At 45.2% G+C, this 25,599-nt stretch overlaps 1 protein-coding gene and 1 pseudogene across 1 annotated transcript; both read right to left on the bottom strand.

The window, feature by feature from the left end:
• Nucleotides 1-438: 438 nt before the first annotated feature.
• On the bottom strand, nucleotides 439-24,577 carry Nus1 (NUS1 dehydrodolichyl diphosphate synthase subunit). Its single transcript, XM_032888788.1, is given in 6 exon segments — nucleotides 439-625; nucleotides 3,690-3,789; nucleotides 7,774-7,923; nucleotides 8,686-8,811; nucleotides 24,072-24,345; nucleotides 24,348-24,577. Coding segments are annotated over 6 exon segments (882 nt in total). The 5' UTR covers nucleotides 24,489-24,577; the 3' UTR covers nucleotides 439-534.
• On the bottom strand, nucleotides 13,853-15,251 carry LOC116887565 (annotated as a pseudogene).
• Nucleotides 24,578-25,599: the final 1,022 nt, after the last annotated feature.

Raw genomic sequence — 25,599 nt, forward strand, 5'->3', positions numbered from 1 at the left:
AGCCTCTGAATGTCACTCAAGATTAGAGTACTTCCCCTCAGTAAGTCAATCAATATATTATTCTTAAAAATTAAAGTTTGGTCACTAAAAAGACTGAACAAAAGTATCCCCCCACCACAGACAACTAAATCAGTCCTACTCCTCCCCCCCTACTCCCCAGACAAACAGGAAGTAGCAGGAACAGAAGCCTCTATCGTGAAATCTCAGCTCCTAAGACACCACGCAGCTCTCGCTTGAACCCCAGACTGTGGACTCCATTACGTAATGTGCCCCATTTATAAATTTATTCCATACACACCATAGACGCACGCCTTGCCATCACACTGCACACACACACACACACACACACACACACACACACACACACACACACACACTCATTTGCTCTCAAGTAAGACACTTTTTTGTGTTTGTTGATAAATTATGAGGAATATGAACTAGGTGTGTACAGAGTTTTATAGGTACTTTGTAAACATCAGTCACTTGGGTCCTTTTCTCCAAAAGCCTGAAGTCAAATTATGCAAGCAGGGACCATTACTTCCCCAGACGCTGTTCACAAGCTGCATACTGCCGGAGGGCGGAGAAAAGGTCCTCATAGCTGATGTTTGAGTGAGAAGGCAAAGAGCTGAGAAGAGAACACAGGGGAAAGATTACATGGCACACTGTAATATCGGGGTGGGGCAGCGGGTTCAAAAGGAAGTCAAAGGCAGGAAAAAGTGAATTGTACAGAGACTAATCTTGCCAGATGCAGTGCGAAACTGCTCAAGCCAAAGTAACCTGCCGGTATTTTACAAAAGAAAATTCGCACACTTAACACAAAAACCTATGCAAAAGCTAGAAATCTGTGTATTAACAATGTACCCAAATTCGCTGTGAGAGCTCTGCATGTTCGCAGTAAAACCGGCAAAGGCAGGTTTAGCCCTGGTCAGGGCCGTGTGCAGCTCCGACACAGTGACACAGTGAGCGAGCACTAAGTGACTGTGTAAGCCACGCCCACCGACACTGCGGGCACACTGTCCTGTGAAGACTAACACGGGAGAGGCATGAACACAGGATGAGACGGTTCTAAGAACTTTAAATACATGAATCACTTTCAAAAGTCAGTATGAAAAAGCCCTGTATTTTGTACAGCTTCAGAATGCAGTTTGGAAACTCAAACCTGGAAAAGCCACACAGGATCAGACTACGAAAGCCACATTCAGAGCTCGTCAATTACACACCTACACTTTTACGCAAACACACACCACACCTTACTATTAAAAAACTCCTGCCTGACCTCTAACCTTATGATTCTCTTCCGCTACGGCTGTTTACTAACCTTCCTCCAACTGCTAAGAATCCTGAAAGTGGCCGGCCTTCCATCCATGAAAAGAACCATGTCTGCTGCCAACCTTGCCTTACTATCTCCATTCAAATCGTGTCTGAGGGCACTGTTCCTTAAATCTGCACCATGCTCCCCTGGATGAACCATGCACGAGGTTTCCAACAGCCTCCGTCTTCCACATTTTAGCAACTGCCCTGTCTACCAGTGTGTGTCTACTCTGTGACGACCCTCAGTGTCTGACGCTGCTGATGCTTCCCCTTGGATGACCTGCATGGTCTTAAGTCTTCTGACTTACAGTATACAATACAGACAGACCTCAAGCAAATACAAACATTAGGAGAAATGTGCAGACACAGGACAGTGGGCAACCCGTTGGGTGATAGGTGCCCATCACCTCTTCTATACAAACCCTCAACTCTACACTAAAATGCCTACTTAAAAAATAACAGTAGCCAGGCCTGGTGGTACAAGCCTTTAATTCTAGTACTTGGGAGGCAGACAGATCTCAAGCCGAGTTTAAGGCCAGCCTGGTCTACAAAGAAAGTGCCAAGACTAGAGAGACCCTGTCTCAATAATAATGATAACAATTACGATGGTAACAGTAATAACAGATTAGTCCAACTTTCCAAGCTGCCTTACTGAGCAGCATAGCTGAGACTCGAGACCTAACAGTCTTTTCTCCACTCTCCAGCTAACTTCTTGGCACTGACCTGAGAATTCCTGAAAAGGCTTGGCAAACCTTGGGGCAAACAGACACAGGCTTCTCAGAAGGACAACCAGGCCTGGAGAGCCAAGCTGCATGGGGTCTGCTTCCCCTCTGCTCCCTGCCGTGGCCCACACTCCAGCGTGACCCACACTCTCATGTGGCCCGCAAGCCTTTATTTCATCCTTTCTTCTCTTCTTCCCTAAAACCTGCAGTTCTTAACAGGTACTTTGGAGAGCTCCTCTGTTCGGACCAGGTCGACCACGTCTAAGGCACAGGTGGTCTTTTTCTTTTCTACCCTTCTTATCCCTATTCTATGTATGAGTGTGTCCTACTAAGTGTTTCCATTAGAAACTGTAGAGCCTGGAGGTCATCTGCATCTCCCCTTTCTAGTGAGGATTCTCTTTACCCTCAGACTTCCTCTCAAAACAACTCTTCCGCTCAATTCAGCGTAAAACCTCGTGAGCCCTCTCACTTCCTCTCCTAGGTTTTACTACAGTTAGTAAGTGCGATGGTGTAGCCACATTCAGTGAATAATTCTCACGGACAGATGATCTGGGGTGTTTTTCCACTCATACTGGAGAAGCTGAATATATTTAAGTCTATTAAATCTGCACTCTGGTTGGCCACGGTAACACACACCTTTAATACCAACACTTGAGGCAGAGACAGATCCCTTGAGTTTGAGGACAGCCTGGTCTACAGAGCGAGATCTAGGACGTTGTTACATAGAGAAACCCTGTCTTGGAAAAAAAATTCTCTTTTACTCTAAATCAGGGGTCAACAAATAACAGTCTGTCTGTGTTTGCTTACTTGCTTTGTTTGTTAGACAAGGTTTCAGGTTTGTCCAGAACTCAATTTTATAGCCTAGGCTAGCTTTGACCTGGTCCTCCTGTGTTAGCCTCCCGAGTACAGGAATTATCGTCATACCCGACAGCAGTACACTTTTATAAGGAACAGTCGTACTTGGTCATGAGTGTCTGTGAGTTGCTGGCACGCTGAGTCAGGCATATCTAATTGGCTAAGCAGAAGATACATGACCTGAAACTCTAAGATACTCAAGTTCTGGCTACTTTAGAAATCTGCCAACCCTGTTCTAATGAGTGATCTCATTCCCTTCGATGTACACAGGTAGAGCCCTTCACCTGTCTTCTCATCTGCTTCCTCCAGTCCCGCTCTAGCCAAATGGACAAAAAACCTTCCGAAATCACCATTCCATTCACGATACTACTGATGCTTCACGCTGTCTCCACTCCTAGTCCACTCCTTACTGTGTTATCCAAACCATCTTCACTCCACTCCACCACTGCTCCAACGGAGCCAGCTCCGTGCACCCCTGTGCACCACAGTCTTCTGCTGCTTCTCCTCCACTCGATATACTTCCGGCTGTTACTGTGACACAAAATTTCTGAGTCTCACGCATGGGCATACTCCTATTTTTCTGTGGAACAACAACTCCGACACTCAGACGCAGTCGCTCACGATCCACTAAGATAACTTGTCAATGCCAGGTATCTGCGCCATCGTGTGCTTTACTGTCTGAGCCGTCTACAGACCTCACTTTGCCACTCATGCTTAAGCACCCGAGGTTAAGGAGGAGGCATCGGCATTGGTCTAGTACAGTGCTGGGACCAGAGAACAAAGCCAACTTTAGGTACTTACATGATCTCAGTCAATCTGATTTGCCAGGGAAGAAAGCCTAACGTGCTGTCCACAGGACCAAACTTCAACACTAGGTCAGGATCAGGGAAGCCATGTGAACCTTGGGAATAAAGACACACATGGAATTAACATGTGCCATGTACACACAAACACTCAAAGGCTTCTTCGGTTTCCTTGCCGGTTCTCTTCAGAAGCCTCCTCATCTGAGTATCTCTAGCCCCACCCTACAAACAAATAGTGACATAACTTTGTTCACTCCAAATGTGCAAACCCTGCAAAGTCCATCCAACTACACTGATTCCCTTATGAAGTAGCTCAACTCTCACCCTCCCATGCCCCCTCTGTCTTAGCATCTTGGGAAAACGTTGCTCTGGGGACTTCATTGCTTATATGGTTCCGGAACTGAGTAACTTTGAAAAAGAAAAGGTTTTGTCGAGAAGTACGCAGCTCTGGGCTGGGCAAGTGGCTCAGACCATAAGGCTTCAGTTCCCAGCACCCACAACCGCAGCTCTAGGGGACCTGACGCCTCTTCTCCATTCTCAGGGTACTCACGCTTTTGTGCTTAGAAGCTTAAGTAAATAAATCTTTTTTAAATGACAAAAGAGACCGCAGGAAGAAGGGGCAAGCAAATCTCTGTGAGTTTGAGGTCAGCATGGGCGACATAGTGAGACCCATCTCAAAAACAAACAAACAAACAAACAAACAAAAACACAACGAAGACAAAAAAGAAAAAGAAAAAATTATCTCCTTTTATTCCACACCCATTTCTTAGCTAAAAAACCTAAAAGCCCAACTCCTAGCTACACCTTATAAACTGTCTTCAGTGTCCCCCGAGAACCGAGGGGCCAGACACCAGTGACGTAAAAGAACATCTGAAATCGTGTGTCTTACTTTTATAAAAGTCAAAATGGAACAAATCTAGCCTAAAAACTTGTAAAAGAAGAAAGCACAAGGGGAAATAACTGAGACTCTGGGTTAGGCAAAGAGCTCCTGCATCTGAAAACAATGTATATACGATATCCACACAATCAAAAATTGAGCTCATAAAAATTAAGGCACTAAAGAAATCACTTTTAACAATGAGAAAGTAAACCAAGTAGGTGTTTGTCCACCCTGTAATTTTATCACTACTCTTTTACGAGTGCATCCAGAGTATCAAAGAGTATCATCCTAGAACTCAACATGAGGAGAACGGGTGCCTGACCTCACGGATTGACGCAGGGATGCAGATGTGGGAAGACAGAAACGAGTGCTGCAAGCTGTGCCCCCACCTCTAGAAATGAGCAACACGCACATTGTAAGTCAGCGTATAATAAAACACGCACACTGTAAGTCAGCGTATAATAAAACACGCACACTGTAAGTCAGCGTATAATAAAACACGCACACTGTAAGTCAGCGTGTAATAAAACACGCACACTGTATAATAAAAATAGGCAAACTATTTAAGCACACTTTACCAAATAAATTGGAGGTGGCAAGTGACTTCATAAAGACACTCAACATGATTACCCATGAGAACTGTGAGTAAAACACCGTCACATTCTTCAGCAAGAATGGGGAGCTAGAGCGGCCTACCTTTCTGACAAGGACAGGAACCATGAAATAATCAGTCACCACAAGACAGCAGGTCTATTATTAGGTCCTACCTTAGAGAAAGAAAACATACCCTCCCACACAAAGACATGTGTGCAGCTGATCACAGCAATATTAACTATCAAAAACTATCAACAACTGGTGAGTGGATAAAGTGATCTCTATCCACAGAACAATACACTCCATGAAGAATCCGGAGTAATGACCTACTTACTAACACTAAGCAGACAAACCTCCGTATGCCCGTTGGGTATCGTATCTCATGCCTTTAATCCCGCACTCAGGAGGGAAAGGCAGGTGGATCTCTATGAGTTTGAGGTCAACCTGTTCTAAACACTGAATTTCAGACCAGTCCTGGTATTATACTGAGACTCACTTTTAAAAGAAAAAAAAAAATTGTGTTGAGTGCATATATGCTCAATATTGGGCAGGATATGAAAATCTATATCCTGTATATGATTTCTAATAAATACAAAATTTAGTCAAAAAGCAAACCAGTGGTTGTCTGGTTTTGGTGAAGTGGACACCCATGAGTAGTCTGAACACAGTCATAAAAAACTATCAGTTAACTAAGTTTAAAAGATCAAGAGAATCAGGGCTTGTGCTGTCAGAGTGGGTCTCCTAGTAATCAGAGAAGCTATACCCACAAACTGTTATCAGTATTACTGCCTAGACATGAGCCAACAGGGGCAACGGCAAAGCTATGCTAAAGTGCACAGGAAGAAAGCCCATGAGACCTCAACCCTGCACAAAGAAGTGCAGGCAACCAAGAACGCAAAGAGGAGAAATAGTCTTCCCAAGGAAGAGCATACCAACACCAAATGGTCAGTCCCCAAACATACATACAAGTAACACTATACAGACTGAGCAGACTATATTTAGGGGAGGGAGCATGGAAGGGGAGGGAGAGGGAGATAGAGGGAGCGATTGATGCAAAAAAACAAAAAAACATAAATTTCAAAGAAAATGTGGAGGGATAATATGAGAGGATCTGGAGGAAAGCAAGGAAGAGATATTAATCTCAAAAAAATAAAAGAAAGCCGGGCAGTAGCAGCACACACCTTTTAATCCCAGTACTAGGGAGACAGAGGGAGGCAGATCTCTTGAGTTTGAGACCAGCCTGGTCTACAGAGGGAGTTCCAGGACAGCCAGGGCTAAGCAGAGAAACTCTGCCTAGAAACTGTCTGTCTGTCTGTCTGTCTACCTACCTACCTACCTATGTATATGTATAAGGAGACATATAGAATATATATAATAAGAATAATTTTTAAGAGTCTGTATACATTTTCATTATAAATTAACAAACCCTGAAGCGCCCAGGCTCTACACTACATACTTCCCTATGGGCTATCTGAAGGCCATCTATGGGGCCACCCCAGACTATCACTTACGACATATTCAAAAACTCCTCTCTGATTAAGCTTCAAACTGTCAAGAAATGGTCACTGTCTCAGTAACTCTGATGAAACACTCTACGATGGTCTCTGCTCACTGAGCTCACAGAGCACACAGTTAACCAATGACAGAAAGAAGACCACAGAAGGAGCTAGCAAGGAGGGCAAAGGACGGGAATGAAGAGACAGAAAATGCATGGTTAGTAAATAAGGTACGTGGTATCCTATGGGAATGGATGAAAAAAACGAACATCCTGGAATTACAAGCCATCAATGGACATCCATTTGTTGGGAATATTCTTTTTTGAAAACATTAAAGATAACCCTAGGAAGAAGAACCACTGAGTTAGGGCAAAAGGTTCCTAAAGGGACCCCGGCGAGTGAGAAACAGCACAGCAAAGACTGTCATAGGCAGTGCAGGGTAACGTGGGGGGATGCACATACATATTTATATGAGCGTTTACATGTAATGCTGTGTTTTAGCAAACTGTAGCATATACAGTGGTTTGACTGCATTGCAAATTGAATGACTGCAAAAAGGAGAGAAGAGCAGGCTGCACTGGGGAGATGGTCTCACAGGAAGTTGTTTATGATAACAACGGAGCAGCAGAGGAAGAGGACAGTGAGGAGAGACAGCCCACTTAAATCCCAACTTCCAAGAATTAAAAAAAAAAAAAAATCCTCAAAAACCCTTCCCTTGAACCACGAAGATGGGGAAGGGAGCTCCACCCAGCCTAGTGAACTAATTCCCATTCACACAGCAGAGGGACAGAAACCATTCCAGAAAGCTATCTTTGGTCGCTTCCCATGTGCCTACACACAAACTCAAAGTGAAATACCTAAATAAATCTTTTCTTTTATTAAATCCTTCCATTGTGCGCAAGGCTAAGCTCTGAATCTTGAAATCGTTTCCACTTGTGGGTCATTAACTGTCAGCATTGCAAGAGTACAGCAATAAAAGCCTCCCTAAATCCCCACCCCAAGACGGTGGTTCACTGTGTAGCCCTGGCTAGCTCTGGTAAAGAATAAAAAGAACTTAAATATGCCTTTATCTGTGTGTCTGGAAGACAAAACGGGAAAAGTTCTGGACTTACTCAGTAAGCTGTCGAGCAGCTCTACATCTAGCTCTGTGGGCTTCCTCTGCTGCTGGGCTACTAACTGGCAAAAGTCCTGGGCGGCTCGCACTATGTCCGCTTTTCCATCTTCTGGGGACAGCACCTTCACTGCCGATGGGCAATTTAAAACTAGAGAAGAGAACAGACAAGATAAAACTTAAAACTCTGCCACATTTATTTCAAAATCAGGTTTACGACATACGCTCAGACCAAAATAAAGATACAACAGTGATAACTAGGAACCACTCAAGTTCCTCCGGGTCAGTATTTTAACATACTTGCTTTTCCCCTCTGAAAGGAGCCATGTACCTCAGGTCTATAAGAAATGGGGCCTAGTTTTATAAACACCTTTTCCAAATCCTAAATAAAAGTAACATTGTATAGTGAGTAAACACTCTATAAAAGAGGCTACCTACAATTTTTGTTTATTTAAAAATGGCATCTACACTCAGAGTCAATTCAGTAGTAACATAAAAGAAAACGAGAGTTTCTATAGGGCATGTGTGCACCATCCACATGCCTTTCTGAAGCTAACTTATAAATGTTAGGACTCTAGCTAACCGATAACAAGGCAAAAATATTACTTCTAAACTTTAAACATTCATACTGCCCTACAGGAAAGCCAGGTTTGCATAATTCATATACTCACTAGCTCACGAATACAAATTATCCATTCCTGGGCTTCTCTGCTCATGGACTATAAAGTCTGCCTGGTTAAACAACGTCTTTAATGTTGATTCATTTCTATAATGTCAATTGTTATTCTATCATTTTTCTGAACATTATCTTCTAGCAAGATATTAATAATAAAGACTAGCAAAGCAAGATAAATGAAAAATGTTACAAAATCTGCTCTTCTCATGTCAAGTGTCCAACCGTCCACGCACCTACCTTGATCGTCTTTGTCGTTACTATTTGCAAACTCTGGTGAGTATTTGGAACAATCTTGGCCCAAAAGTTCCTGCTGTTGTTTTAAAATTTCATCCATCAATCTGGAATTATTTCTCTTGAAAATACCTTAAAAATAAAATTATGAATAAATAAATCACAGCCAGATGAGGTGATGCTCTGCAGTGACTAATGGATTTCTGCTCTGGGTACACACTAGAGCCAAAGCTGCATTTTGAGTAAAGCAGAAATGATATCTCAAACTGGAATCTAAAAGGAAACCCAACAGCAGAGCTGATTAATACCAGAGTCATAAGAAGGGCCAGGGCTACCTACCTGGAAGCAAGTGATCATGTGAGTAGGAAGGAATTAAGAGGTTCCTCACTTGAAGCTTTTATTTACAGAGTAACAAACTGAAATACGGAAATACAGTGTGAGGAAGGAGCTGGACTTCGCTCCCGATTACCAGTCTAACATCTTTTCTTTGCAGATTTATTATACATATTAAATGTTACTGCCTCATTTTGATTTGTTTTGTAATAAAAGTAGTATAAATTATGCACAAAGTAAAAGATAAAATAAGAGCAAAATTAAGAGAATTTAAATTGAAGTACAGAAGTACAAAAGTAAAATGTGATCTTCCAGCCATATACAGAAGCTAACGTTTGTTACCACTACATCCATCCCTAAGAAAGAAAACAAAACTAGGCATACACTTAATGACCCAACTTCTTAAAAAAAGGAAAAAGAAGTGTGGAAAATGATGGGGCAAGAAAAGAAAGAGAATCAGCAGTATGCACAGCAGTATGCACATGTAAAGTGGGCTCAACCCTAAAACAGCAGGGTATTGGTCTCCAGGAAAGCGGCCCCCCAGGCTCCCAGGGAGTGGCATTATTTGAAATTAGGATGTGAGGCCTTGTGGAACAGGTATGCCTTCTTAGAGGAAGTGTGTCACCAGGGTGGGCTCTCAGTTTCCTGACTCTCAAGCCAGGCTCAGTGCTTATTCTCTCCCCCTACTGCCTGCTGATTCAGATGCAGAACGCTCAGCTCTCTCCAGACCATGTGAGCCTGTGTGCTCCATGCTTCCCGCCATGACCATAACGGACTAAATCTCTGAAACATGAACCAGCCCAATTAAATGTTTGCCTTCATAAGAAATGCTACGATGTTTCCTCACAGGGAGAGAAAACCAAGACAAGAAGTAACAATGTCTTCCAATGGAAGGTTTATTATAAGAAGCAAGGCATGGAGACCCACACGGTGTCTCAGCAGCTGAATGAAAGCGCTTGCTGTGAGTTCAAATCCAAAGCCTATGGTGAAAAGGGCCAACTCCCGACGTGTCTGCTGACCTCCACACACATGCCCTGGCACATATTCACCGCCACCACCACACACACACACACACACACACAAAATAAAGGTAAAACAGTTTCTTAAAGCAAGATTTAAGCTGAACTGGATCAAGGAAATTAAAAGCTACATACATATAGAGAGAGAGCATTAGGTAGGCGCACGCTCAGGATAAAGTAGCATCTGGAATGTACCTCACACACAAAGGCTGCTGCTGAAATGGTACGTATGAGAAGAGGAGTGAGGGAGGTCCCACACCTCACACTGCTTGCCAACAGGTACCCAACAGTTTATAAGCAATGTACAGGCAGGCGGCAGACTACTACAGGACTCCTCAGAGAATTCAGTTACGCCAAGGACAGCTATAGCAGCCGGAGTTCGGGCAGGACTGCCTGTCTGCCATGGGTGCACAGCACACACGAGATGTCAGAAGACAACTTTAAAGGAGCTGGCTCTATCTGTCCACCAAAGGTAGGCTGGGTCTAGGATGGCCCACGGTTAGGACTGACTCACTGTTCTTGAAGCAGACCCCGGTTTGGTTCCTAGAGCCCACACCAGGCAGCTCAAGCGGAACTCTAGCTGCAGTGGAGCCTGTCATCTGGCCTCCAGGACTGACTGCATTCACACCCACGCACTCCTTCACGCACACGTACACAATAAAAGTAAACTGTTTTCTTTACTTTCCCTCTTACTTGGCCATTTCCTCTGAGAGACTAAACTAGGACACACACGAGTGAACGGAGAGAGAGCTGAGAGTGTGGAGCACCCTCAACCCCAGGAAGGTGGAGGCAGGAACACCAAGAAGTCAGGTCAGCCTTCCTACAAAGTAAGGTCAGAACTAGCTTAGGCTACGCAAGAGGGACAACACCACACCCACGCCCAAAGACTGTTGTCTGGAATACCCATATCCAAGCAAGTTTGAATTAAAAAAATACATAGGCACAATCATTTCAGATGAAAGTGGCTAACCTCAGGAACTATGAGTAGCAATATTCATAGGTATACTTGTGCAAAGATAGTTACAGATGTTGTTGAGCTCAAGTCAAAACCCCACATGTACAACACAAAGATGTCTGTACCATGTCAAAGGGCAGATAAATACTAGATATAGACATACAAGTATTACAAGTCTCAAATGCCTACTAGAATGAAGTCCAGGGCAGCCAGGGCCACAGAGTGAGGCCCTGTCTCAAAGAAAAACAAAACAAAACAAATAGAAAGTCAGACAAAAACTTAGATTTATAAAAACTTTCTGGGGCTGAAGAAATGGCTCAGCGGTTAAGGGCACTGACTGCTCTTCCAGAGGTCCTGAGTTCAATTCCCAGCAACCACATGGTGGCTCACAACCATCTGTAATGAGATCCGATGCCCTTTTCTGGTGTGTCTGATACACTACAGTGTACTTATATATAATTAATAAATCTTTAGAGGAAAAAAAACTTTCCTGATTTAAAAAACAATGTAAAAATCTCAGTAACATCCCAGCCAGGACATATCAGTTTATTTTAAGAGATGGCTGAGTGAGTCTGAGAGTGTGTTGGATAAGCATGAGGACCTGCTCGAATCCGAGAGCTTGCTTAAAACCAGGTACGGTTGATGTATGCCTGTAACCCTAGTTAGGCAGGCACACTGCTGGGGCTTGCTGGCCGCCAGTCTGCTGCAGGTGCAGTCAGAGGCCCACGGTAAAGAGAAACAACAGGATCCCTGAGAGCCTTCTCTGGCCTCCGCAGCACACACAGCCCCATGCACACACACTTGCAGTCACATGCACTCTGTCTCGCCTCTGCCTATTACGATCACAGCAACCCCCCCTTACCACTTCTTTAAGACTTGCATGTTAGTCTGCACCAATTTCTCGGCTTTACTTTAGCTTGCAGATTAAAGTGGGACCCCTCAGCAACTCTTAGGGGCATCCCAGAGCGGCCTGCACTTCCGGGAAGCTAAGGCCTGCCCACAACTCAAGTTTCTTGCCTCTGGCTCCCACGGTGCTGCAACCCCAGTACCAACAGTATACTTAGTCACCAAAGTGGCTTCCAATCTTTAATCTTCCCTCCTCACATCCCTGAAGCACTGACATGAGCATCTGTTTCCTTCTCACATTCTCCATTGAAGGCAGGCCATCATAGAATGTTCCTTCCACTGAACCTTTGTCCTCCTACCTCCCCAATGGAGAGAACTCAGTCCTCTCTCACTGCCCACATGCTTCTCCTTGAGTCCAATCATTCAGAGATCTTTAAAGCCACTAGGGGACAGGACAAGGGTAAGATAAGTATGGCAAAATTTAGGATGCACATTTAAAGGCATGCCAAGAAACCCAGTAAGAAAATAACGCAGCTTCTCTATAAAATTCATGTAAAGACATAAGGCATTTACATTTTAAGTAAGACGCTCTTGTTCTGTTCCTAACATGTCCAGTTCATCCCAACACCCACTTCTACCTTGAAGTTTTGTAAACAATCAGATGTGAGCAGAGTGAAGCATTGTGGTATATCATAAAAGGCTAGCTCTCAAAACAATCAGGGCAAGTTGGGGGATGGCACAGCAGCTCACATCAGTAAACCCAACACTTAGGAAACTAAAACAAGCAAGGTAACTACTGTGGATCTGGGGCTAGCCTAGGCTACATCCAAAATTCAAGGCATCCTGGAATACATACAGCTTGAGGCTGAGTGAGACCTCATCTCAAAATGGAAGAGGGCTGTAAAAGTTATAAGCGTTTAGGGTTAAGGACGGAGGAAAACAGGCACAGTGAGAACTGTAAACGGATGAGGTGAGCTTCGGGTTCTATTTCTAAAAGGCAGCATGGCCTGCTCAGCCGTCCAGGCATCCTCCCTTCTCTGGAGCATTACCACCTTCATGTCACTAAGCTAAGCTCTCTGGCTGCTCTACAGCATGGCTTGTACACCTTAATTCCTTCAGTCCACTGCCACTGTAGTTTCTAGTCACCGCAGCCCTCTTCATGACCTCCCAGAATGCTTCACTAGGCTGCCAACTACTCAGCTTTGGGTGCCGCCCCTGGCACCTTCCAACTATCACCTTCAATATTTCACAATGTACTAACCCTCAACACAAACACTGCTGTCTGCTTCCACAGCAAATGGGTAGAAATAATACATGATTAGGAAACAAGTCAACCTATTCCTTTGTGGCTCTATAATCAGCAAAATAAGGACTGCCTTATGTTTCTCACACAGATGGAGTTGCCCCAACCCCTATCCTTCGTGTGCCCTTCACTGACCCTGTAGAATTCTACATTGTAGAATTCCCCAATTCTTTTTGGGGCAACAGAAGGGTCACTCCTCTCTGGAGACCCTTCCCAGTGTCCCATTCTTCCTCCAACACACATGGATTCTGTTCAAATCCCTTAATAAACTTAACACTGAACTCCTAAGTAGCACTAACTTATGTCACCACTGCCACCACTGAAATGCCATTTCTTACCTGTAAGTTCCTAACTTATGAATCTCTCTCTCCAAGTCATTTCCCATATAAAAGAAACTCAATGTTTATTTAACAAATAACCCATGCACACCAAAACCTAAAGGGACAGACTCCTGAATGGGAACTTTGGTTTTCAGGAACATTTCACAATCCAAGCAGCCATTTCCTGACTGCAGGCAGAATTTAAAGAAAAGAACAGTAGAGCCATTATAAAGTATCTCTAGATAGCCTAGCAGAAAGTTAGAGAGAATCTTGCTGTAGGCTGAGTTGGACAAATAATCGGCTAAAATATAACCTGTAGTTTCTGTCTTGAGACTTATGTGAATCAGATTATGAGGAAAATTATTCTTCTTCTTCTTCTTTTTTTTTTTTTTTTGCATTTCTGAGAAAACTTTATTGGCCTTTGGATAAAGTTTATTTGCCAGGAAGGATGATGCCATCATACTTCTGCTGGAACCAGCGCATGGCCTCCTCTTTGCTGATTCTGTGTTTGGCCCCAATGCAGCCTGTTCTGTGCTTCTTGTCTGCGATGCTGAAACCTGGCCTACCCAGCACCACATAGAAATTCAGGTCATAGATGCCGATGCTTGAGTCATATTTGGTGCCCAGGTCAATGCGTTCCTGAATCCCAAAGCCAAGTTGCCAGTTCTTCCTCCCTAATTCGTACTCTCGCACCTTCAGGCCTTTCTCCAGAATCTCCTCTGCCTTGGCTCCACGGACTGTGCAGTGAACAGCAATTTTCTCCTTCCTCTGGATGACGAAGGACCTGACGGTGTATCTAGCTTTGGAAACTGCAGGGGTCCGGCCTGTGAGCTGCTCCAACACCTTGGCTGCCTGGGTCAGCCTATCTCCGCTCTACCCCACACAGATATCCCTGCATGGGGAACTCTTCACCCCTGATCTTGGGCCATGGTGGAGAACAGGAAGAGAGAATGAGACTCTCTCTTAATGATTCTTAATGACACACAGCTTGACCACCATAGCTGATCATACTCTATGGCATTTCCTTCATCCATGAAGTGTGTAAGCATTGCTAGTGTACATTTCTCTGTAGCAGTCTACACACACCCGTGTGTGTGTGTGTGTGTGTGTGTGTGTGTGTGTGTGTGTGTGTGTGAGAGAGAGAGAGAGAGAGAGAGAGAGAGATGAGGGAGGTGCACTTGCCATGTTTATATAAGTCATAGCGCCTTTGTGGAGAGGCTTTTCCACTTTGACATGGATTCTGGACATGCAGCTCAGGTTGTCAGGTACACACGTATTCTTGCAATAACCTGAAATCTAATGTAAGTTTTGTAACAACGTAAGACATTTCCAGTTTGTTGCTCTATAACCAGTTTTCCCAAAGGAAAGTAATCACAAATAAAGGACTGTGAGTCACCTGTGAAAACACACCTGCATGTACGCAGGGGCACACTCCAATTGCCATGAAAGAACAAACTTAGGCTAGGAAATCTGCATCTCAGAAAAAAAACATGATTTTAATGTTTCTTGATAAACATGAGCTATGTGTGTGGAGAGCCAAACATGAGTTTCTTTTTATAGTCAAAGAAATATTTGTAGGTGTGGTACTAAAAACTGAGTGCAAAGTTTAGACAAGAGAATGCTCTTGGCCGTGCGTGGTAGCACACTAGAATGCTCTACCCCATCACACTGAGCACGGCTGCTGCTTCTGAGGCTGCCCCTGGTGCATTTTTGCACAGCACTCGTGGAATCAGTGGCAGTGCAGTGTGTCTGCTGTCACTGATACACCGATCCTTCCCTGTTCCGCTCTCCTGCATATCTCAATCCTGGCATTCTACCAAACGCCTTGGCTGATGTTGTTCAAGTCTGAAATGGAGAAGCTGGTAGTTCTTGAACCGAATACTGTGGTTAGGAGTAGAGCACTTGCTTAGCTTTGAGACCCTGGGTTTGAATCTCAGTCACCACACATTAGCCAACCAAGAAATCAGGATTCCCTCAGCGGCAGGCTATTAGAGAGATAGCTCTGATGCGTGTCCTCTCAGCATTCAGAGCTCACCTTTTTAAGGAAGGAAGAGCACCACTATGAGCATTCCAAGGAAGCAAGAAGAGGAATTGTCTCAGGTGACTTCATTATCATTTTGACACATCCAAGAGTCACCAGCAAAGTCTCAATGAAGGATCACCCAGATCGCAGTGACCTGAGGACAAATCTTCGGGAGGCGATCTCAATTGTTAACAGACAGAGGAAGGTCCAGCACACTGTGGGTGGCATCATTCCCCAAGAAGGCAGTTAAACATGAACCTGTAATAGAACCAGCAAGCAGTGTTCTTGGTTTCAGTGTGAGTTTCTGACTGACTTCCCTCAGTGATGGACTGTAAATTGTTTTAAGTATAAACCAAATAAACCTTTTCCTACCCTGACTTGCTTTTGGTCACAGTACTTTATTACAAAGGTGATAAAACTGGAACTGGGATATTATGTGAGACCGGAGACATTGCAAATCACAACTGCAGGAGGTCCCTTAGTCCTGGTAGTGAATATAGCATTCTAAGTACAACAGGAATCTACTAGAGGGTTTTATTCAGCGTTTGAATGATGTTATTTTAAAATAAAATGGATCATAGCCAGGTTTGATTGTGCTAACCTGTGCTAGGAATGAGATGCTGAAAGATGTTGAGTTCAAGACCAGCCTAGGCAACAAGTGAGTTCCAAGCTAGCCTGAGCGAGAGTGAGATGCCTTCTCAGAAGAGCCAAGAGCTAACACTGGCTTGGTTGGTGGCAGGGTATTCACAGGCTCTGGACTGAATTCCAAATCCATGCCATCCCCGGAAAATTACTTTGCTGATAGGTGAAGAATGGATTCTAGAGGGGTCAGATCTAAATAAAGACCAATGGGGGAGGGGGACAGTTAGTGTAGTGACACAAGTGAAAGGTAATGTCACTGAAATTTGGGTGGGACAGACACCAAAAGAAGGGAGACTTCAGACACACTCCACACAAGGCTACAACTTCCACAGAATGTAAGAAGATACTCAGCTGAGCTTTCGACATCAACCACTTGATGAGAGTGACTCCTGTTTCCTAGCATGGAGGAAAATATGCAGGCAGATTGGAGGGGTTGTCAAGAGTACTGTTTTAGACATGTAATAGCGGAGATACAGTCTCGGGTTATGAAGCAATGGGACTACAGGTCAAACCACAGGTCAACACACAGCGGTACGTAAAGGCACAGGAGCCACCTGAGACAGCACTAAACTGCCCACACCCACTCAGTTCACGGCTAAGTTGAGCAGAAGGATAAGGACTCACACATCTCACATTTAGAAGAAACAAAAGAGAAGCCAGCATGAGGCTCAGTAGGTACAGATGTAAACCAAGTCATCCAAGCAAGCGTGGTGTGACAGAAACCCGAATACCTACACTTCAAACAGAAATAAGTCCACCAGTCTACATCTAAGATACAAACTGATCCCAGACTCCATACTGGAGTCTTTAAACTCTCTGCTCTGACCTGGCAGCAGCAGCAGCACCAAAACAATGGTGGTGGTGGTGGTGGTGGTGGTGGTGGTGCTGGTGGTGCTGGTGGTGCTGGTGGTGCTGGTGGTGAATGAATGCCTTTAATCTCAGCACTAACTCAGGAGGCAGAGGCAAGCAGATCTCTGTGTGAGGCCAGCCTGATCTACAGAGCAAACTCCAGGACAGCCAGGGCTACACACAGAGGAAAGAAAAACCTCTGCTCTGAAAGGCAATGACAATGTGAGATCCTAAGAGGTCTCCACATTCAGCCCACCCTCACGCCCAAGCATGTGCACACTAACCGGGCAATAAGACATGGCATGACCTTTACAAATTAAGAGAACCAGGAAACAAGAAGTTTAAACAAGTATTCTTTCAACAAATCTTATCTGTACTTTTTTTTTTTTTTTTTTTTTTTTTTTTTTTTTTTTTTTGAGCTGGGGACCTAACCCATTATCTGTACTTCTTAAAGATTCTTCAAAACTCATGTGAAATGTATAATCAATCTAATAAAGTGGCTTTTTAAATATATACTTAACATAGCTTTTGATAAAAGCATTTTTACAACTATTCCTTTTATAAAGAAGGCCTTTAAGAAACTTCTAGAAAAAAAAAGAATTTAGAGGACAAAGAAAAAAGAAAATAAACTGAAAGTCTCCTACTTATCAAGCTCCTCTAAGCTACATAATTGAAGCAGTATTTCCTTATGCACAATGCCTCGAGACCTAAGTAAGCTCCCTGTTGGCTACCTTAACCTCTGTAACTCACAGCTATCACACGACCGGAGCGGAATCTCTGAGAAGAAAAACATATACTTAATACTACAAGTATTTGGGGTTGGGGATTTAGCCCAGTGGTAGAGCCCTTGCCTAGCAAGCGCAAGGCCCTGGGTTCAGTCCCCAGCTCCAAAAAAAAAAAAAAAAAAAATACTACAAGTATTTTAAATAAAAAATATAGGGCTGGGGATTTAGCTCAGCGGTAGAGCGCTTACCTAGGAAGCGCAAGGCCCTGGGTTCGGTCCCCAGCTCCGAAAAAAAGAACAAAAAAAAAAAATATATATATATTAAAATTTTACATGACTACCAGTCATAAACACAAACCCTTATAAGTCACTGGACTATTTCATTTTAGTGGAGAGCCTCATCTTACCTCACAGACCAACCGTTATGCTAGAATGTGAACATGCTACAGCAAAGAAACAAACATGCTGTGGCTGTGGCTTCACAGAATGGCTTAAGCACCTCAAACACAAGAAGTGCGAAGTGAGGAAGGCACACAGGCTCTCTCAGCTCCGGCTGCAGTTTACGTGTCTATCTGTTTCATCACCATCCAGAAGCAGGCACAGAGCCTCATAAGGCAAGCGCACCCATGGCACCCCCGCTGCACCCCAGCAACAGCTCCAGCCACGCTGCACATTCTGAGACGAGAACTCCAGAGCCCCCTGCTATGTGACGCCTGGCTCTCGGAGAGCAGCGCTCTCAAGTTAAGCTGCAGTAATTAAACAGGGATCCTACAGCTCGGGGTGACTGCTTAGATCCATTCATCCCGATGAGGAAAACCCTCTGCCTGAAATGCCTTTTATAAAGTCTCTGTCACCTGTGTGTACCACGACCTGAGGCTGATGCAATGACAGCCCACAAAGGGACTACTGTCTGCACTCTAACGGTGAAGATCAACACAGGCTGTAAGAACAAAAGCTTTTTTATAAAACTGGTTCAATTCCAAACCTGGTTCCTTGGCTTTCTGATTCTGTCTCTTGAGGTGGAATTCATTCAGACTGACTACATTCTGGCATAGCTCACAGTAGGAATCAGCAAAGGGGATGGTGAGATGGCTCAGCAAGTCCAGGCTCTCCTGGTCTTTGAGCTGGGAGACCTGAGCCACACGTGGTGGGAGGAGGGCCAACTCTCACAAGTTGTTCTCTGTCCTCCATAGTGTGCTATGATACTCACAACCTTGAACCAAAGAACTGAGTGGCTTTTAAAAAGAATTTAACAAAAATAATTGTTTCTATTAAGACGTAACACACAGGGCTCAGGAGATGGCTCAGTGGTTACAGCATGCACGGCTCTTGCAGGGGACCCAAGATCACTTCCGTAGCCAACACAGATGCCTGGAACCCTGGCTTCCGAGTGCACTGCCCTCTTCTGGCCTCCTTTGGTGGCCTCCACTTCCAGCCTCCCGAGAATACCAGCACTTAAGGAGCATACGACAAATTAAAATAAATCTTTGTTCAAAGATTGCATAGATCTAGTGCTAGTTTAACAAAAGAGCATTAAGAACAAAATTATTCCTTACATCAAAAACAAACAAACAAAAAAAAAACCCCAAAGCAGGAGAACCTTTCAGAGATGAAGGACTGGGATGAAACAACCTGAAGAGCCACCGACCAACTGGGCTTGGCTGGAAACTCTGAGAACCATGATCGGATTTGGGTAAAGAGTCCTCTGCCCGAACAAGGCGGTGGTGAGGTAAGATGAAAAGTCCTAGGAAAGAGAGAGCTATCAAAAGTGAAGTGAGGGACAGAGGCTCCCTTCCAGTAGTTTCTAAATATGGAAAAGCAAACGCCTCAGGTACACTGTTCAGTAAACCAAATACAATCCTGAGTGTATGTGGACTTTCAATACCTCTGACAGCTCTCTAATCAACACAAGGAGAACAATCACATTAAGAGTTATACCTCCTGCTCATTATCTATGTCATGGGTCAAACTAGAACAGAATAATTTACTTTCCTGAAGGAGTCTAAGGTTCCACTCTCGAAACAAGAGCTGCAACTCAGTTCCTTATGCTTGGGTACCAGAAGCACAGCCCTCTCTGGAGTCAGAGTGTGCACTGCCCGACCACAGCAGGCATTTAACACCAAGAACACACCCTGAAGAAACCAAAAGGAGAGCAGAGAGGACACCTAGGAGCTTCTGACGATGACCATCAAGTGCAGACACACAGGAAAACAACGCAAGTATCTTTAGAGATGCCGAGGTTCTTAGGGGATCCAGGAACAGAGTGAGGCAGAGCAAGACTGACTGACAAAGGACAGGAGACACTAGTGCAAGGTGAAGGCAGACTCACAAGGATCAGAGACAGTCACGTGTCAACCAGAAAGCGAATACTCCAGCAAGAGGTGGTAGCCAACAGCCTAAATGTGGATATGATGTGGGGTACAGAGGTGGGGTACAGAGGTGGGGAGAACGAGGTTGTAAAGGCTGAGATAGCACCGGGCAGTCCCTTTAGGGTTAGTGAGAAATAATTACCCAAAATCTACTGCACGGCACAGATCTCGAATAGAGATAAAAGCAGAAAGAACAACAAAACACTTTTGCTGTCTCGTTGCTGAATCTCACACAGAAAACAATACCTTGCTGACTCAGTTCTACTTCTAATAAGTAGTGCTACCCCAAACTGTCCTCACACGTGAGTAAGAATGTACAAGCTGAAGCATGGTGCGTGCGTGCGTGCGTGAATGCGCAGCGCACACGTGCATGGAGCGCCTCAGTACCATACCCACTGAGCTCCATCCGCAGCCCATGATTATTCTTACTGGAGGCGAGTGGCAGAAGCTTTTGCTCTATGCTAAGGTCAAACTCCAGTGTGCAGAGGCACCACGTAAGTAGCCTGATGAAAACAGAGATGCGGGTTGGACTACCTTAATCCAGCTGAGCAGTAAGTGTGATGATTCAGTGTTTCCCATGAACATTCGAGGACTCAAACAAACCTACCGTGAGCATGGTACCAACACAGCTGGGCAATAAGGGGTACCCATCCGGACTATCTGGGGCGCCTGTGCACCTCAAGTGAATACAAAAAAGCACAGGAGCCCCAAGGCTGTAATGCCAAATACAGTTAAACACTTTTTAACACAATTCCTATCGTAATCATTTTCTAATTCATAACCACACAGACAACGTAGTCAATTCTCCTTATGAGAACCGTGAGCTCTGGGTTACAGTGCTCAACCTGCTAAGGGTCCAGAGTTTGATCCCCTGAAGGACCACCCAAAACCAAACTCCAGGTATTCAGAAGAACTCATTGATTGATAGATAGATAGATAGATAGATGGATGGATGGATGGATGGATGGATGGATGGATGGGTGGATGCCAAGTTTGGGCACATGCCTGTAACTCCAGTACCAGAGAAGCTGAGGTAAGAAAATCTTAAATTGAAGGCCAGCCCACCAAGACCTTTCAACGACAAAAGCAAACAAACTTGGTCATCAGTTCACAGATGACCCATCAGGTCACCTGAAGATGTCTCATCAGGAAGAGACAAATGAAAGTAAATGTCAATGTTTACTTTAGTCTAATGATTAAAATCAACCTATAGCCCATCATAATTGGAATGAATTGTATTTAAATACAGATTCAAGGTTGAAGAAATATGTAGGCTAGGGGGAAATTAAATCATAGGCTTGTCTCCACAGTGGCTGCTAACCCCCTCAGCTCTACCTTCGGCATAAGGCAGTTTCCCATTGAGAAGTAAAATCTACTTCCTTCCTTCCCGACAGACAGATGTGTGACTGCTTGCTTAAACTAAATCCTAAGTCCTGGCAGCTTTGGTCTGATTCTGGGAACCTGGGATCTGGAGGCAAGTGGATCATTGTGAAGCCTCCATTACATAAGAAAGCCCACGGCAGCCTTATGGAGACAGACGACCATCTCTCTCCCATCCCAGCCATTATGAGCCAGGCATAAAGTGGATGACACATGGCAACCTTTATGTCCCTGCCAATTAACTGACTGCAATATAAGTATAGAGGTGACTCAAGGAAAATTGCCCCACTGTACTGAGTCAACACTTAATTATTTTAAAACACTGAACTCTGGAGTAAATTTCTATAAAACAACATACGAGCAAAATAGCCACCTGAGCATGCATTCGCCTTTACCTTGTTTCCAGCATTCTGCTACTGAAACCTTCCTGTCATATTCACTGTTCCCAATGCCATCCACCTTACCTTGTTCCCAGCATTCTGCTACTGAAGCCTACCTGTCATATTCACTGTTCCCAATGCCATTCACCTTACCTTGTTCCCAGCATTCTGTTACTGAAACCTTCCTGTCATATTCACTGTTCCCAATGCCATCCACCTTACCTTGTTCCCAGCATTCTGCTACTGAAGCCTCCCTGTCATATTCACTGTTCCCAATGCCCCCTTCAATGATATTATCTAGTGGGAATGCCACCAAAGAGGTGCACTTCCAATTCACACACAGGGAGGGACAGGGTAGTGTTTGAACTCCAAACCCTATGTACCTTTGGTAGTTTCCAGTGCAAACATCACTTTCCCTTCTTCCTAGAGCCACCAGGGGACAACAGCACTTGAAGGACCTCCCCTCTTGTCTCCCTGGTCTTTCATACTCATTTGCTGTGACTGCATTAATGAAGACATACACATATGTCAATACACAAAAAGTCTTCCAAATACCTATAGCGAAACAATCTCAAGTAGGGGCGTATAGAGGAAGCAGGATGAAGCTGAAGCACCTTTATCAAAGGTCGATGTCCTTGGTCACCCACTTTAAAACCTGAGCTTTTCCTTCCGGCTACCATCTCCTCTCCCCTCCCCCATTGTGCACCTAAAACTCCAACACGTTTACGTTAGATGTCAGACTTTTTTCCTGTAAGAGCATATGACACAGGACCTGAGTCACATCAGAAATTCAGTAACAGGAATTGCAGGAAGAAGGAAGTGTGGCTGTACTGTGAACTACTGCTTGCAGTCTTGTCAAACAGCTCAGTTCTATCTTTTCCTTCCTACTGGATGTGTGTCCATCCACATTACTTAATGCCTTTGGTTTTCACTGTTCTATTGCCTTATTATATCCCACACTGCTGGCTGCACTCCTAGACTTCTCCTAGTCTCACGAGTCCTTCAGGAAACCCTGCATTGTCAGTCTCTGAATGTCTCTGCACTTTACCCTACAGGGCAAATCCTCATTTCAGATCGCAGGCTCCCTCCCGGAGAGCCACACTCCTTACTAGCTGTAAAAAAGAGGGTGAAGCAGTCAGAGGTTACTATTGCCCCAATCAAACCCCGAACTCAAATATGTGAAGATTTAAAGGTAAAACTCAAATTGCTTCTCCACAGCATGCAGGCCATTTACTGGAGAATAAAGCAGTCATTTTTCTTTCCTGCAGACCAACCCTCCTGACTCATCCTTCTCACCACAGCTCTAGCTTTAAGGAAACACCAATGCATTTAGGATTGATGGAAATCCAAGGCTGAAATTTAGGGCCTCCACTTTATCTCACTCCCATTCTTCAATGCCCTATTCACATTTCATCTCCTCTACCCCAACTCTCAAGTTCCTACCTTCAGAATCTCTCTCCTTTCTAGTAGAAGCTTCACTCCCCAAATCACCTATACATGTGTCCCTTTCTCCCCATCAGCCAGAGACGAGGGCAAAATTCCAAGAAATATATTTGGCATTGTGCTTTAGGCTTGTAGTCCTGCGGTGTTGAGTACCGTCCTTAACAAAAACCATGGTGAAATCCATTGCCTTGATTAGAACTTGCAGGAAGACAAGTGTATCAAGTACTACTGTACCCGCCACTAAGGAGAAATGGTAACACGTGATTTCAGGCCTTATTCCAGGCCTATCTAAACTCTTACATACTTTTCAGAGGTCCAATTCAAATGTCACCTAACTTTACGATGTCATTTCGAAAATCCACGATGCGGTTCTCGTATAAATTCTCCACTGCCTAGTCGCCCTTAAGAGGAGTTCATTGAATCCCCTTTCAAGAACACACAGACTGGTTACAATTATTTACCCGTTACTTTTGTGACCTTGGGCAAATCAGTTAATGTTTTGAACCTCAGCTCCCTCTTTGGCGAAACAAAGCCACAGAAAACCATCTCCCTTAACGGACTACAATAAATCTTTCAAATGTTACAAACACTAATCGAATTAAAAGACTTAGTCGGTGTTCAATAAAACAGATCTCTCTTCCTCGAAAGCACCGGCACCGTGATTTTTCCTTAAGGACCAAGGGCTACCGAAATCACAGGGCCAGCAGAGGGCGGCGGCCTCGCACAGCAACCAGGAACAAACTAGCTAGAAACGTAGTCCTCAGACTCGGACGCGCCTCTGTCACCCTCCCTCCCACCGGCCTCACCTTGGTGGTCGTAGACGCTAATGTAGGAGATCCCCACGGCCATACACCACACCACGAGGCTGGCGATGTCTGAGAAGCTGGGCTCCTGCACTTCCTCGGTGATCACCAGGCCCATGTGCACCGGCAGCTTCTGCAGGGACCGGCCGTCCGCGCGCCAGCGCAGCCGGGGGGTGGGTGGCGGCTGGTCCCGGTCCCCGTGCGGGTGCCGGTGATGACGCCGGTTCCTGCCGACGGCCGGGAGCTTGCGGAGCGTGAAGCCGAGCGGCGCTAGGGACCGCAGGCGGAGGCGGCGCGACAGCAGCGCCGCCAGATCCAGTTCCATGTGCCGAAGCGAACGCGGAGCCAGGAGGTGAGCGTGCGGTACAGGCAGAACAGCAAGTGCAGCACCCGCCACACCAGCTCGTACAGCCCCGTCATACTCCTGTGGCGCTCGGGCACCGTCTCCTCCCTCCGGCCCTCACCCGCGGCGCGACGGGGTTTTATCCGCCCCAGCGGCCGGCGCGGGCCATCGCCCGCGTCCCCCCCCCCCGCGCCCGAGCCCCTCGCCACTGCCAACACCTCACCAGCCCCTGCCGCCATCTTCCTCCGCCCTCGGCAGCCCCGCCCCTGTTAGTACATGGACAGTTCTGATTGGCTGCCGGGGAACTCTGACGCGGCTGGGAGTCGTGGCTGGAGCCGCCACGACACGGCTAAAGAGAGCGTGAGCTTGAGAATGAGGCTGACTCCCGGCCCCTGGCGCCCCCTGGGGGTGAGGAGGGCGACGCGCCAACGCCTCTACCCTTTCTCTGGTGGAAGGATTGGGCTGTTCCTCAGACTGAGAGGAGGATCTGCATCCTGGGATGTGTTGCCTGTCTCCCCTCACGGCCACGACAGAAAGGATTCCCAAGGAGTTAAAAGTAATCCTAAGGGACTGGAAGTTACACAGAGAGAGCAAGTGCAGATGCTAGAAATCAACCAGAGTCCCCGAACAGAAGGTGTCCCCAAAAGCTTGAGTATTCTTAGAGAGGTCTCATCACAGTTCTTTGTCCAATCTTCCGACGAGAATAAAACTTCCCAGAGTGGGAATGAGGTCCTACATCCCACGACCTGAAACAGACTACCGTGACACTTAACCTAATCCTCAAGGTCGCTCTGAACTTCCCCTGCAGCAGTACTGGATGGATAATTATAGCAGGAAATGCCTGTAGAGGAATTTTAATCAGGCAACGTGACTCCTCTCAAAAAACGGTAGCCAAAGATATGATCTGATCTGGCTAGAATACAGACACTGCCTTGGCACATACCTTTCATCCTTGATTATGAAAGTAAGGTTAGTTTGTAGAAGGAAGCAACCGGGTTTGAAAATGATGTTGGTTTGAAAATGATGTTTAGTTGAAGGGCAGACAAAGTGATGAATCAGAGAAAGATTTGACAGAATACGTCAGAGATAGGATATACCCAACTCACAGAAAACAGACAAGAAAGAGAGTCTACTTAAGGGCAGAGAAATGAAGAGAAGACTAGACAAGAGAAAAAGACAGGAGAAGGG

This window comes from Rattus rattus, chromosome 18 (assembly GCF_011064425.1).
Source record: "Rattus rattus isolate New Zealand chromosome 18, Rrattus_CSIRO_v1, whole genome shotgun sequence".
Lineage (NCBI taxonomy): Eukaryota > Metazoa > Chordata > Mammalia > Rodentia > Muridae > Rattus > Rattus rattus.